The sequence below is a fragment of the Mus caroli genome, unplaced genomic scaffold, assembly GCF_978045245.1.
Source record: "Mus caroli unplaced genomic scaffold, Mus_caroli_1 scaffold_11, whole genome shotgun sequence".
Lineage (NCBI taxonomy): Eukaryota > Metazoa > Chordata > Mammalia > Rodentia > Muridae > Mus > Mus caroli.
Window position 1 is genome coordinate 108,775,589 of NW_028227266.1, and position 16,128 is coordinate 108,791,716.

The 16,128-nt window shown below is 44.5% G+C and overlaps 1 protein-coding gene across 12 annotated transcripts in view; it reads right to left on the reverse strand.

Moving 5' to 3' along the window:
• Dhx30 (DExH-box helicase 30) overlaps positions 1-16,128 on the reverse strand; it is a 30,479-nt gene extending 14,351 nt beyond the window's left edge. Inside the window, exons 1-6 of one of the 12 annotated variants that reach the window (XM_029481540.2) lie at positions 16,003-16,128; positions 14,134-14,225; positions 13,679-13,804; positions 11,636-11,690; positions 8,002-8,097; positions 6,848-6,876 (exon numbers count right to left, since the gene is read on the reverse strand). In XM_029481540.2, coding sequence (XP_029337400.1) covers positions 6,848-6,876; positions 8,002-8,072 — 100 coding nt within the window. In that variant the 5' untranslated portion in view covers positions 8,073-8,097; positions 11,636-11,690; positions 13,679-13,804; positions 14,134-14,225; positions 16,003-16,128. Of the gene's footprint in view, positions 1-128; positions 490-6,847; positions 6,877-8,001; positions 8,098-11,635; positions 11,756-13,678; positions 13,805-14,133; positions 14,226-15,481; positions 15,707-16,002 lie in introns of those variants that run through there. The other 11 variants (XM_029481539.2, XM_085828062.1, XM_085828061.1 and 8 more) reach the window with 11 other exon arrangements.

The following is a 16,128-nucleotide window of genomic DNA, read 5'->3' on the forward strand; positions in this document are numbered from 1 at the left end:
AGAGACTCACAGATGTAAAAAGTTTAAACTTCCCAGAATAAAGCCTTGACCGGGCGCTGTCCGGCACCCCTTGCTTGTCTTCCCTAGTCAAGGACATCGCAGTCAAATCTCAGCTTCACTATCCTCACCGTTCACCACGCTTCCGTCACCCTCCCCAGGCTCGCTAGGGGCCACCTCTGATTCGACCTCGGTAGCTTCCTGAGTGCCATCAGGGCGGACAAAGCTTGATGAGAAGCCGCGCGAACATCCTTGTCGCCCTGTAGCGACAAGGGGATCCGGCGGCCGGAGGCGTGGAGAGACGCCGGCAGCCAGCGCCATGAGCCGTCTGGCAGCCGCCATCGCGATCCCACCAGTCCCTGCGGCCCCAGACCGCGACAGTACCTTCGAGGGCTCAGCAACTGGCAGCATTACCGTACGCCCTCTGCTGGCCGGGGGGACTCGATGCCGACCTGAGAGCAAGGAAGCTAGGATACAGCTAGGATGCATACCACAGCCTAAGCCTCCTCACCTGGAAATCCAAACCACAGACTAGGCATCTGGATCTCAACCAGGAAAGGGAATAGGATGATTTTAGAAAATAGCGCTAGGTATTTGCTCAACGTCCATTCAAAAAACCAAGCCAAGTTCCCTCCAAGTCCTACACATAGTAAATTCCTTACAGGCTGCTTTGTAACGCCTGACTTGGTTGTTGATACAGTGCTAAGCAGGGCACCCATCTCCTATAGGTAACCCTGGTGAAGACTCTAGAATAGAGAAGACCTCTTAAATATAAACTGATTTTAATCCCTGGACTGGAGTCAGGGAGAAAGCACCTACTTTTGGGCACTGTGCCAAGAAACTGAGCCGACTCCACAGTTGAGAGTGGAGACCTGTCCTTCCTCACTTGGGTGAAGACTGCAATTCTACTTCCAAATACTGTGCCTATATTTTATTCTTCTTCTGTCTCTTAAGGCTTCTGAGGACTTGGGAGGGCTGGGAATGAAATTAGATCTGAAAGCAGTGACTATGTTGAGAGTGGACATCAACGTCTCAGAACCTTGGGAGAAAGCTTTGCTGGGTGGTTGGCAGTTTAAGTTGTGTAAATTGGGAAGAAGAAATGTGTTTCATTCTAGCCATGACTTGAATAATCCCCTGGAGAGCTCATTAAAACACATCACTGCTCAGCATGGTGTTTGTACATTTAATCCCAACACTTGGGAGTCAGAGGCAGGTGAATTTCTGAGTTCGAGGCCAGCCAGGTCTACAGAGTGAGTTCCAGGACAGCCAGGGCTACACAGAGAAACCCTGTCTCAAAAAAACCCAAATAAATAAATAAATAAATAATAAAATAAAACATGTTACTAAGCTGGTTGTGGTGGTGCAAACCTTTAGTCCCGGCCTTTGGGAGGCAGAGGGAGGTAGATTTCTGTATGTGTGAGGACTGCCAAGGACAGAAAAACTGTGTCTTGGAAAACCAAATGTGTGGTGAGATCTGCCTGTAACTAGCACTCAGATGCAGAAGCAGGACTGCTTCATGTCCAAGTCTAGCCTGGTCTCCATGGAAGTTCCAGGCTAACGTGGGTTATACACTGAATCAAAAACTAAAACAAACAAACAAAACACCACAAAAAACAGATCTGGGGATGGAGTTTAGATCATAGTGCTTGCCCAGCCTCCATAATCATGTCCACAAGATTTGACCATCAGTACTGTATGTGGGAGCATGTCCATGAATCCCACACTGGGAAATGGAGTAAGGAGGATTGGGAGTTCAAGGTCATCTCTGGTAATAGAAAATAAAAAGTTGAGGCCAACATGCGCCTCTGTCTTTTTTTGTTCCTTTATTTTTGAGACAGGTATAGCCCTGGCTGTCCTAGAACTCACTCTGTAGACCATGCTGGCCTTAGGCCCACAGAGATCCACCTGCCTCTACCACCCAAGTCCTGGGATTAAAGACATACACAACCACCACCTGCCTACATGAGCCACCATGCACATGGTGGACAGACAAATATGAAGGCCAAACATCCACACAAATAAGCCAGACAGTGGCTAAATACCTCTAACCTCCAGGTCAGCCTGATGTATAGAGCAAGTTCTAGGCCAGCCAGGACTGCACAGAGAAACCTTGTCTTAAAAAAAAACAAAAACAAAAACAAAACCACATGATTCCCCAAGGGCTTTGCATATGGCAGTGTGGCTCATTACTTTGTCAGACAGAAGTCTAACCAGTTTCAAAAAATGGTTCTCGCCGGGCGTGGTGGCGCACGCCTTTAATCCCAGCACTCGGGAGGCAGAGGCAGGCGGATTTCTGAGTTCGAGGCCAGCCTGGTCTACAAAGTGAGTTCCAGGACAGCCAGGGCTACACAGAGAAACCCTGTCTCGAAAAACCAAAAAAAAAAAAAAAAAAATGGTTCTCAAAGACTATAAATAGCCCAATTTTCATCCCAAGGATGAAGTCATTTACCAAGTCAGGGTGGGCATAACAGTGGTGAAGGATAAGTGAGAACTGTGTTGTTTCAGAGCTGAAGGAAACAAGTCTAGAGAAAAGACCCTCACCTAGAAAGCAGCCTGTGCCCGTCAAGACCCCTCAACAATGCTCTGCTCGGTCAGCCACAATGGTGTGTATGGCTGTTTTGCCTGCATATATGTGCAGAGCCAGGTGGATGAATTCAAGGCACAAGTGTGTTCCTGCATGATTCTTGGCCTTGCTTCCAGAGAAAGCAAGTGTAAAAATATACACAGAGCAAAAGCTGTTGTGAACTGTTGAGTGTCTAAACACCATGACAGGAACATGGGCATCTGCTATGCCATTCTCTCTATTCTTTTTTTTTTCATTCTCTCTATTTTTAAAAAACATATTTTAAACAGATGCCTGAAATTTTATGTTAAAAACAAAACAAAGAAACAAAGGGGCTAGGGGTGGTGGCACACACCTTTTATCCCAGCACTTGGGAGGCAGAGGCAGGAGGATTTCTGAGTTCGAGGCCAGCCTGATCTACAAAATGAGTTCCAGGACAGCCAGGGTTACACAGAGAAACCCTGTCTCGGAAAAACAAAAACAACAAACAAACAAAAAAACAAAGGGGCTGGAGAGTGGCTGGGTGGTTAAGAGCAGTGGCTGCCCTTTCAGAGGACCCGGATTCAATTCCCAACACCCACATGGTGGCTCACACCTGGTTGTAACTCCGGTTCCAAGGGGATCTAACATCCTCACACAGACATATGCAGGTAAAACACCAATGCACACAAAATTAAAATAAATCACTAGGAAAAAGAAAAGAGAGGGAAGGCCCTTAGTTCTGTGAAGGCTCAATGTCCCAGTGTAGAGGAATGCTAGGACGGTGAGGCAGGAGTGGGGGGTTGGGGGGAGCACCATCACCATCACAGAAGCAGAGTAAGGGGGAATGGGATCGGGGGTCTGCAGAGGGGAAACTGAGAAAGGGGATAACATTTGAGATGTAAACAAATAAAAAAATCCAATTAAAAATCCAAAAATAAATAAATAATAATAAAAGTAGTTATGAGAATAAACTGGAACAAAATATTAATATTAAGAAAAAGAAAAGAAAACCAGTACTTAATAGCCTGAGGCAGGAAGATCTGAGAGTACACGGTCAGCCTTGTCTCTGAAACTAAGAAAAAGCTGTGGCTGTCAGTCAGTGACAAAGTGACTGACCTGCATAAGACCATGGGTTTAGCTCCCACAATCTAGAGACATGCCAGGAAGAGAACTGACTCAACAAAGCTGCCTTTTGACCTGTACCAGACACACACTATACACACATTTATACACAGCAACAACAAATACAACCTAAAAAGAAAGCTCATGACAGGCAGGGATGGTGCAGGCTTTTAATCCCAGCACTTGGGAGGCAGAGGCAGGTGGATCTCCAAATTTAAGGCCAGCCTGGTTTATAGATTGAGTTCTGGGATAAACAAGGCTACACAGAGAAACCCTGCCCCAGATAAAACAAAACAAAACTGGATATCAAGAATGTGGAAAAATAATAAAAACCAGTTATAAAGAGTTCTAAGAGCTGGCATTGGCTTGAGCAGATTGTTCACTCCATAAATACCAGCAACTCCTGTGAAGTCAAGGAAGCTCTTCAGATAAGATTTTGGAAGGCTTCTGTTTCTATAATCTCTTCCCAAGTGTTCAGAGTAGGTATTGGCACCCATTGACTGCACACCAAATCCAGGCCACTGCTGTTACTCTAAGGTCTCTGTTGGTATTTGAAACATCGTATCCTTTACTCAAGTCTTGCCTTGCACTTGCTAGTGCTAGTTAGCCAAGGATGACTTTAAACTACTGATCCTGTTGAATGCAGGGAGTTCAGGATGTGCCAGCACACCTGAGTTATTCAGCGCTGGGCTGAAGTCAAACTAAACCTGAAGTGTATCTTAGCCCCATTAGGAAGTCTGAGTGGAGCACAGCTATGCTAATTTGCTTATGGAATATCAATTGCTACCTTTCTGCTATCATGGCAGAGTTAATTGCAACAGAAACACATGACAGCAAAACCTGGAAGATAACTGGGCATGGTGGCTCATGAATTTAACCCCAGCCCTCAGGAGGAAGAAGGCATATCTCTATCTCTGAGTTCCAGGACATCCTGGTCTTCGTACAGGGTCTATATACAGAGTTCAGACCAAGCAAAGTTACAGAGTGAGACCTTATCTCAAAAAAAAAAAAAAAAAAAAAACATACACACACATCTCTCTCTCTCTCTCTCTCTGTATATATGTATACATATATATATATATATAGGTTTATTAACTTAGAAATATTTCTTTTTATTTAATTTATATTTTTATTAAATTTTAGTGTGTATGCATGTTCATGGTTCTCCTTCCACCATGAGTGCCAGGGACTGAACTCAGGTCTGCAGGGAATGTTGAGGAGCTTAAGCTTCGCTGATATTTTCATTTATGGAAACTACAGCTAATTATGAAGCCCAGACTGCCCCAAACTTGTAGCAATCCTGTTTTGCCTCAGGCTCTCAAGTGCTGGCTTATTACAGGTATAAGCCAATATGTTTAGGAAGTGAAAGTTTAAAGCAACAAAAAACAATAGAAGGAAACCCAAGACAACTGAGGCTCTATGTAGACAACAGGACCTTTGAAGGAAATAGGGATCTATTAACACCTAAAACACTGGAGCTCTCAGCCAGCATGTGGCAACTTACTCAACTTATCATATTCAAAATGATAAGACATGGCCAAGCTGACTGGAGATATAAAGAAAAGAAGAGCTATCAAGTCAGGTAAGCAGCCCACATGTGAAAGTCACATATCCCTTAATATAAGGTCCTGCACCAGGGAAAAGCACAACTGCATAAGGAATGCACAGGAAAGAGCACACTGTGGCCATAGGCCTGGGCAGGTCACCCTGCAGGATTTCTAGTGCCCCAGGCCCTGTGCCTCAGTTCTGGACAGGAAGGAAAAGATGCAGAGGACACTTACAGGTAAGGTTTTTGTTCTGTTTTTTTGTTTTGGTTTTGGTTTTGGTTTTTCGAGACAGGGTTTCTCTGTGTAGCCCTGCCTATCCTGGAACTCACTCTGTAGACCAGGCTGGCCTCGAACTCAGAAATCCGCCTGCCTCCGCCTCCCAAGTGCTGGGATTAAAGGCGTGCGCCACCACACCCGGCTCTGTTTTGTTTTTTGTTTTTTGACATATTCACCCACTTTGGAAGGAGGCTTTGGTAAGAGATTGGTGGCAGTATAGGGACAGGTCTGGAAAGGAGATGATTTGGTTTTTCAAGATAGGGTTTCAAGCTGGAAGTAGTGGCGCACACCTTTAATCCCAGCACTTGGGAGGCAGAGGCAGGTGGATTTCTGAGTTTGAGGCCAGCCTGGTCTACAAAGTGAGGGCTATACAGAAACCCTGTCTCGAAAAACCAAAAAAAAAGATAGGGTTCTCCATGTAGCTCTGGCTGTCTTAGAACTTTCTCTGTAGTCCAGGCTGGCCTTGAATTCACAGAGATCTGGCTGCTCTGGCTGCCTAGTGCTAAGACTAAAGGCATGCGCACCACAGCACAGCTGAGATGATCATTTTTTGCTTTCAATTCCAAACCTGTCCCAGATAGGCTCTACTCAATACAAATGACGACCGTCTTCTGGGTGCTACTTCTTTTATTTGAACACTAGTGGTACTACTTTTACGACATACCTTCTTCGTCTATGGGTACGTGGAGATAAAGTATCATGTGCTACATAACCAGCCAAGGCTGGTTATGAACTCCTACTCCTCATCTTGTCCTCCTGTTGGTTACAGGTGCTTATGCACACATCTGGCTATCACAGCTCCTTTTTTTTTTTTTTTGGCTTTTTCAAGACAGGGTATCTCTGTGTAGCCCTGGCTGTCCTGGAACTCACTTTGTAGACCAGGGTTACCTATAACCCACCTACTGGGAAGTGAAGGAAAGAGGATTGCTTGAGCTAGAACTTCGAAGCCACCTGTGCAATACTCCATCTCAAAGGAAAAAGGGGGTGGAGGGATATAGCTCAGTGGTAGTGGCATTGTGTCTGTGAGGCCGGATGTTTAGGGCCTTCCTAATACCACCACCACCAGTGCACTCACACATGCATGCACACAAAGGAAACAGAAGCAGCATGGGAGAAAGACAGCTTAACTGTATATGCACATCAAGATGTCTTCCGCACGCCCTGTGCATGCCTTCTGGAGGCACAGCAAAAGAAGCAGTGTGCAGCACCTATGGGTCACCACACGGGGCAGTCTGTAGTCCAAGAGCACAGTATATTTCTTGGCATTCACAGAGGCACGGCCTACCTGACTCCTAGTTAATCCAAACAAACAGTCTTTGAGCTTAGCCACAGCACATCTAACACTCTCAGAGCCACTCACCTGCCATGTTGGAAATGTTAACGTTCAGCCTTTTCGAGTTACAGGGCATTTTAAGAAAGGAAAAAAAAAAAAAAAGGGCAATCAACTCTTGTTTTGGCAACGGTAGGGGTGGCAATCAACTCTTGTTTTGGCAATGGTAGGGGTGGCAATCAACTCTTGTTTTGGCAATGGTGGGGGTGGCATTTCTTTAAAACCTAAGTCAGGTGGTCAGAAGGGTTGCCCGTATGTATTTGTGCTACACTGCTGCCAGAAGTCAGGGCCATGGCAGAGCGGAGGGCAGCGAACTGGAAAGTGCCTGGAAACACAGCAGCACCACAGGCCACAGAAACTGCTCCCCACACCTTTTCTAAGTCCTTGAACTTCGAAGTACTGTATAGAAACTAGACTAGGCAGGCTCATTCCAGATGTAGCAAAGACTCAGTGACCTAAAATACTGCTCTTTCTGGTAGGCAGAGGGATATGAACAGGCAGTCCCAGCAGGGAAGAGAGCCTGTCAAGACAAAAAGACCACCAGCAACATTGGTCTTGGCAAATGGAGAAAAAGACTTAAGTCTGAGAAAAAGAAAGATGCTCCTGTGCTCTGACTGTTGTCCCTGCCCATGGGACAAGGGTACAAAATGACCTGAGGTGACCCATCATTCATCTGAGAAGGAGATATTCTTCCCTATCACAAATACGTGCTATATTGCCAAACAAATGTCAGGGAGACTTTACTGACAGTAAAGTATTCTGAGGTTTTGAGGTGCTGGGAAAGACAGCATGTATGCAAGCATCCAAGATGGAGGGTAGCGGGCTGAGTAAGGGCTCTGTTCTGACCCTGTTTCAAGAATTTGCCCTCTGAACCAGAAGAGCCCAGGAATTCCTACTAGCCTAGAAGCTTCTCCATCTGGTGCTTAACAACTTAATTCATCCTAACATTCCTTTCAGGCCACACATGGAGGCCCATGGAGACTGTAGTGTCCAAGTTGCATAACCAAGGACCATGAAAACCTACTGTAAATATTTTCTCACCTGGGATCTGTCTTCTCTGCCAAGCCCACCCTCATGACTCACTTTCCAGAAGCATGCCCCCAGTACAGGGTTTCCACTGCCACCCACCTACCCACCGATCTCAGACTAAGCTCTTACTGAAAGCAAAACTCTACCTCTCTTACCTCGAGAGATGGTCCCTCCAGGGGCAGGGTTGACACACATGGGTGGAAGACGGGGTGGGGGAAGCTTGCATTGACGCTGCCTGTGCTGGGTCCGATCTGGGGAAAGAGAAAACACATAGACTGACATGTTCTCGCTTCACAGTAAACATTACTGAGCTAATTCCCCTTGAGAATCCAAATGGACCTCAGGAAAACATTGGAGAGTCAATCCCACGTTCTGAGGGCCAGGGCAGCAATGCCATACAACAGAACAGTAACTGTTCATAGGCACACCAGAAACATCCCTGAAGAAGATCCCTTCTGACTCTCTAGAAGCCCTAAGACTGCAACTACCCTTTAAGAAGTTTATGACAGCTTGGTTTTGTTTTTCTGAGAGAGCATATCAAATATTCCAGGCTGGCCTTGAACTCATTATGTAACCAAAGATAATTTGAACTCTTAGGTCTATGTCATTACATCTGGCCTCTCTAGGAATCTTAACACACATCCTATCTGCTTTGCTTTAGTCTTTTCTTGTTGTTGTTTGAGACAGGGTTTCTTTGTGTAGCCCTGGCTGTCCTAAGAACTAGATCTGTAGACCATATGATAGGAGTTCAATCCCCAGATTCACACAGTGGAAAGAGAGAACTGACTCTGACCTCTACAAGTGTGCCACAGAACACAAATCAATACAGCTATAATTCGAAACGCTAAAGTGATCAACTTGTCAGACCAAATGTTTCATTTAAGAGACTAAATCCTGCCAGGCGTGGTGGCAAACACCTTTAATCCCAGCACTTAGGAGGCAGAGGCAAGCGGATTTCTGAGTTTGAAGCCAGCCTGGTCTACAAAGTGAGTTCTAGGACAGCCAGGGCTACACAGAGAAACCCTGTCTCGAAAAACCAAAAAAAAAAAAATAAATAAATAAATAAAATAAAATAAAATAAAAACAAAGCACTGGGCAATGGAGGCGCACTTAATTCCAGCACTTGGGAGGCAGAGGCAGGCGGATTTCTAAGTTTGACGCCAGGCTGGTCTACAGAGTGAAGTGCAGGACAGCCAGGGCTACACAGAGAAACCCAGTCTCAAAAAACCAAAAAGAAAAAAGAAAAAAAAAAATAAATAAACCTAATAAGTTGGAGATCAACAACGAGATGGCTCAGTAGATAAAGGCACTTCCTACCAAGCCTGGTAACTTGAATTTGATTTACAGCACTTCCATGACAGAAAGAACCAACTTCTATAAGTGACTCTCTGAACTCCACATGAACACAGTACCAACCACACACACACAAGTACATATGTAAAGATATACAATTTAAAGATGTTTACAGGGCTAGTGAGATGGCTCAGCCAGTAGTTAAGAGCATTGACTGCTCTTCCAGAGGTCCTAAGTTAAATTCCCAGCAACCACATGGTGGCTCACAACCATCTGTAATGGGATCTGATGCACTCTTCTGATGTATCTGAAGACAGCTACAGTGTGTACTCATATATAATAAATAAATTTTTTTTTTAAAAAAAGGTATTTGCTAACTACATAAGACTGGGCTTGGTGTTTGAGTCCTCATTCTGGGACAGTACAGCCAAGAAACCAGTCAAATATTCAATACACAAGAAAAGGCAGAAAACTTGCAGAGAGAAGGCCAGCTGGGCTATGACATAGAGAGTTCAGAGCTAGTCTGGGCTACTATCAAGACACTGTTTCCATATAAAATAGAATAGAACAGAACATATTGGTAGATATGTTTATCACTCCCTTGGTTAGAAAGCAAGATCCAAAATTGGACAATAGTATATCCTGCAGCTACTTAATGATAAATGTGGATTGTCCCTTGATAAGGAGTCAGGCCCTGCTCTAAGGTCTTCACATGTATTAACTCATCTGATCCCTGGGATCCTGTGAGAAAAGTGCTTATTTCACCCGTTGAAATCATAAAGAAGTAGGGCACAGAGAGGTTCAGTCATCCAACCAAGACCTCCAGCCAGCCAGTGAATATAGAACCGTCATGTAAGCCAGAAATCTAGGTCTGGGTTTGCTGTTAAGGCCACCCTGCCTTATACAAGACATTATACAAGCATTAAGAATGTCACCCCTCTGCCAGGTGGTGGTGGTGGTGCACACCTTTAATCCCAGCACTTAGGAGGCAGAGGCAGGTGATCTCAGTGAGTTCAAAGCCAGCTTCTTCTACAGAGTGACTTCCAGGACAGCCAGGGCTACACAGAGAATCCCAGTTTCAAAGAAGAAACAAAACAAGAACAACAACAAAAGGATGTAACCCATCAATCAAGCCTTGGTCTAGAAAGTCAAGACAAATTAATTTTTTGTTTTGTTTTCTGAGACAGAGTTTCTCTGTGTAGCCCTGGCTGTCCTGGAAGTCACTCTGTAGAACAAGCTGTCCTTGAACTCACTGAGATCTATCTGCCTCTGCCTCCCAAGGCAGAGGCAGGCAGATTTCTGAGTTCGAGGCCAGCCTGGTCTACAAAGTGAGTGCCAGGACAGCCAGGGCTACACAGAGAAACCCTGTCTCGAAAAAAAAAAAAAAAAAGACACTCACTCAGCCCAAGCAAATCTAAAAAATCCTGACCCAGTGCTAACTGGGTCCCATCATGTAAAACATTAAACAAGGGCTGGGGATCTAGGATCTATCCCTAGCGCCACATAAACTAGATATGGTAGCAAGAGGACTGGGAGTTCAAGATATCCATGGTCATGTAGCAAGTTTGAGGGCAGCCCTATGACTCTCTCAAAAGAAAAAGAGTACTAAATAAATAACACGAGGCTCTTCCTCCTTCACCAAACCTGCACTGTTCTTTCAGATATTCCTACCTCAGAAGAACTGTATGTCACCTGCCCTTTATTAGCAAGTGGACAACAAAACCCACAGGTTAGCAAAGAGACACAAAGTAATTAAGTGACACGAGATTTTTCAGCTCAAAAAATTATGTTCTGTCCATGGCAATCTCCATTTCAATCTCCTTCCATCTCAAAAAAAAAAAACCCAAAGGCAACTCAGTGTCCCAGCCTCTATGCAAAGAGACGGCACAACAGAAGACAATCAAAGAGTAAGAAGCTGTTCACAGCCCTGGTGCACTTGGCTGTCCTCGTGGCCCCATTCTGTGGGTCATATAGGCCACCACTTGGTTAGAGGTTCCCTTGCCTCTATGAACATAAGAGAGAATAGACACAATTGGGAGGATCTATTTAATAAGCAGTTAAGGAAATTCTATTCTGGTTCTACTTGTGAAACATGCTCACATCAGAGCCTTGGTCAGCTTCTATACACACATATACACAAACACTGACATACACAAGTAAGTTAATGTGATTTGAAAACTTTAATCAGTGGCAAATGCCTTTTATCTCAGCACTTGGGAGGCAAAAGCAGGCAGATTTCTGAGTTCAAGGCCAGCCTGGTCTACAGAGTAAGTTCCAGGACTACACAGAGAAACCCTGTCTCAGAAACAAACAAACAAACAAACCCGGGTAAGAGGCAACATCAGTTCTGAGCTAAAGTAGGTAAGGAAAGAAAGGGTTACGGAAATTACTCTGAGAGAATCAGAGGACTGCACACTGCAGAGGCAGGCCCACAGCCTTCCTAGTGCCCAATCACAGAGAAGACAGGCACAGAATCGTGTACAGTTCCATTCCTACCTTTTCTGAATGAGTCCAAGCTGAACATTTCTGGCCAGGGGAGAAAGCTGGAATCCTGAGAAGGAGGGTCAAAAGGCCATGAGTGTTGATTACTATTCCTGGTTCAAGAATCTGCAAAGACTGCAAGAGCACAGACATTATCCAGAAGACAAAGGAAATGAAGCTGGAAATCAGTGAGCCCCACCACCGCTCCCCAGGTTTAAGAATTCAAAGGCCAAGCCAGGTGGTGGTGGAACGCACCATTAATGCCAGCACTCTGGAGGAAGAGGCTGGTGGATCTCTGTGAGTTCAAGGCCAGCTTGGTCTATAGAGTTAGTTCCAGGACAGCCAGGGCTACAGAGAGAAACCCTGTCTTAGGAAATCAGGGGGAAAAAAAGGATGAAGCCAGCTCTCCACTCTGTCATTGCTGCTTTCTAACTGATAGATTTGTCCTTTTGGTCTTCTAAAATTCTTTATTGAACAAGAAAGCAATAAAGGGTGGCAAGACAGACACAGTTCCACCCAGTTACAACACTTGGAGATTTTCTTGGGCTTTCCAAGAAGAAACTAAATTCCATCTGGACCACCATAGCAAGTGGCCTCAGGAAACGGGACTTGCTTACTGCTTTTAGGAAACCTAGTTCAGCCCTTTGGAATGAGAACTGACTGAGAATTCAGGTCAAAGATTGACCATATATTAATGTTTCATGATTTAAGTTTTTTAAGGTGAAGTCTCTTTGAAATGCATGGTAAATTTCTAAGTAATAATTGTTAATGGTGTTGTTAATAAGAAATTATAAATACATTAGAGCACAGCTACTAGCCAGAAGTCTTCATGTCTTTCTTTTTGGTTTTTTTGGGTTGTTTTTTTTTTTTTTTTTGATTTTTGATTTTCGAGACAGGGTTTCTCTGTGTAGCCCTGGCTGTCCTGGAACTCACTTTGTAGACCAGGCTGGCCTTGAACTCAGAAATCCACCTGCCTCTGCCTCCCAAGTGCTGGGAAAGGTATGTGCCACCACCGCCCGGCTTCATGTCTTTCTTTTATTTTCCTGAGACAGGGTTTTACTATAGAGCCCAAGCTAGCTCATACTATCCTATTTCAGTCCCTGAGCACAAGGATTACAGGCATGCACCTCATATTCATGAGGTGTTTTGGTACATTCTACCGGTTAGTACATTCTTCCTTTCTTTTTCGTTAATTTGCTTCACCTTCTGAACTCTGACCCTCCTCCATCCGCCTTCAATGGCAAGTGTGTGCCACCATGCCTATTAACTGAGGACTCAATTTAGAGAGTACAGGGAAAGTAACACATATAATTTAGTAATACTGTTTTGTAGTATTCAAACTCATATTTAGAGATCTTCTTAACAATAACACTCCTGGAATAGGATTAAGTCCAGTAACCCTTACTAAATTTAGTTTTAAAAAAATCTGCATAATGTTTTGCACATTAGGTTAATATCTAACATTGCTAGGAGACTAGGAGGGCCTATATTCCTGTTCCTGATTGCTAGTCCCTTTCATTCACACTTGTGGGGATGTGGGCAGTAAAGGGCTTGATCTTTCAAAACCACAATATGACCTCCTCTTCCCCAGGTATGCTGGAAATTTCAACCAATAAGATATGGTGCACTCCAGAGAGAAAACTTTAATAAAAATCAATTACAACACCACTTACACAGAGAAGTTACATCCTATCAACACCATCAGTGCAAATTAAAAGAAGAGTGTAATTTGGGGTCCTAATTTTAAAGAAGACCTGAGTGTTTTAGGGTTCGCTTGTTTGGGATTTGTTTTGTTTTGTTTTGTTTTTGTAGTAGGAATTATAGTCAAGGCCTTGTTCATGCTATGCAATTGATCTACCACTAAGCTATATCCACAGCCCATAAACAATACTTTCTTCCTAGGAAATTTTAAGTTAATCTGCATGTAAACAGAATTGGATTTTGTTCTAAATTTGGTTTTTGGAGGTTTTTTAGATAAAGTTTCACTCTGTTACCTAGTCTGGCCTAGAACTCACTATGTAGCCCAGACTGTGATTGAACTCAAAGAAACCCTCTTACCTTGGGCTGCCAAGTGCTGGAATTACAGACAGGAGTCACCATGCCTAGCAGAGTTTTGCTTTTAAAGTCTCTGGATCCTCTCTTGTCAACAAAGTTTCATATACCACAGTCTTTTCCTGTCTTCATCTCAAAAAATATGAGATTCAAGATATCAAATCATTTCATTTTATCGTGTTCTAGAACATTTCACAGAGATCCAAAAGAAACGTGCTTCTCTTATAATGTGGTAATGTTTTTAAAAAAATATTTGATTCAATCTAATATAATTTATAGAGATACATAAAATTCTAATAAGTCACAATTTCTTGTGAGGAAACACAACTTCTAGTAGATTGCTTACAGGATGTCTTCAAGCCAGTAATAATGAACGATATTCCTAAGAGGGCTACATGCTTTATGGTGTGGCTGAGCAAAATACACACCATGGCTCTATGAGCAGGGCTAAGTCACCTTACCTTATAAAAGCAGTGAGGGGCTCAGATTTTGCAGGCTTTTAAACTGGAGCTGAATTCTCTCCTTACTATTCCTCATCACGAGGCTGGGCCTCCTGGAAAATAACAAGGTAAGGTCACTGGAATGGCAATCTTCACTCAGAGGCAAAACTATATCAATCATAGACATCAATGTACTAACTTTAAAAAGTTTTAACACAATAGCCTCACTCAAGAGGCCCCTGACCAGTTCTAGACCCACCAAATGTGAACTGTGCCACAGAGCATCCCTAAGAAAATGTTAAGAATCGCTTCTCAGCCTTTTGGCTAAGATCAAGTGAAGAAAACGTTAAGAACATTTTCTCCAAGCTCAGAGCAAAAGCCCCTTCGCTTTTCTAATCCCATAATGGCTATAATACCAATCTATCTAAAATGATACTTCCAGACTGGGAAAATTATACCCTCAAAAATCTCAAAAAACATGTTCACAGTTTACACAGAACGCCCATAGACTTGACCTCATGTAATCCCTGAAGCTACCCAATGAAGAACATTCTCTCCCTGAGAAAGAAACTGAAGCACAGATATCTAATTTACCCAGGATTCCATAGCATCAGGACCGAATGAACTCTGACCCCATGGTTTACATGTTTCTATTACATGACTTTCCTTACATATCAACCTGTATTCTGCATGTATCATATTCATTTTTTGAAAGATTAAGTGGGGTCCAAAACTGGATAAAACTTTTTGGACTATAGCTTCATAAATTAAAATATTGAAAAGTTTAATCTTTGGGTGTCAGGTGGGGTACACCTACATAGAAACTTTGTCAAAGAATATATAAATGTACAAGTAAAAAGCATGATCATAAATCTAAATAATAATATATAATAAAATCAGGAAAGAGTTCTTCTGCCTGGAAATGTCAGGCTCTGAGATTTAAGTATAAATTATAAGATGTAGTCAAGAGGTGCATGGCACATGGCGCTGGGGTCACTGCATTCCAAGAAACCGTTGCAAGGAAAATCATTAGAAAAGGTGTAATTTTACTCTGGCCAGTAGGTTGCATCCAAAAACAAGTTGAGACCTTGCAGCTGGACGGCAGCAGTCTATTTGCTACCATGCATGGCGAACACCCATGAACTGGGGGTTGTAAGGTGAACAGTCTCTGCATTGGAAAGCTGCAATTAAAAGACCAATGTTGCTTACACAAGGACTATCTAGAAAGCACATAGAAGCTGTACTCTAGGCTTGAGGGTTCTGAAGACCCCTGGGACTCCACTTCACTGCAAACAAAGGACCCACCATGCATTAGGTCTTCCCCTGCAAAATGGGACAAGTCACTACCAGCAAACAAAGAACACCTCACCCCTTAGCCTCCCCCACTGACAAGGTCGGTGCAAAAGGAGGCAAACCCAGAAGAGTCAAAAATGCACCAAGGCCTCCCTTTAGAGGAACGGTCCTGACCCGCACAGTGGGAGGAGGGGCAGACAAAGGTCTCGGGCACTCCGGAGACTTCCTCCGGGCCCAGCCTGGGGAAAAACCGAGCATCCCCTGAGGCGAAGGCGTCGTCGAGCCAATGAAGCCGCCTCTCTGGGCCTCCGCTGAGCCCCTGGCAGTGAGGCCCGCCCCGGCGGACCGGTCTGGCCCCCGCCCCGCCCCGGCTCCATGGCAACGGCAGGCCGAGGCCTGGCTGCCCACGGCTCGGCCCGGCCGGCTTCCCGGGCAGGCCTAGGATGCCCGGCCTGCTCCTCGGGCTCGCCAGCTCCTCCTTCCCACTCTCTGCCAGGCCGCTGGCCGGACTCGGGACCCCTCCTCGCGCCGACCACCCCCGACCGTGTCAGGCTGCTTCAAGGGGCGCGAAAGGGTAGAATAAAAAGCCCAATTCACCTGTTGTTACAGATGTGAAACAAGCCTCGGTGCACGGCGCATGAGCCGCGGGCCCCCCCAACTACGGCCGGACTACAACTCCCACCAGCGACGGCGCGGTCTCTTCCGGGTCCCGAGGCGGAAGTC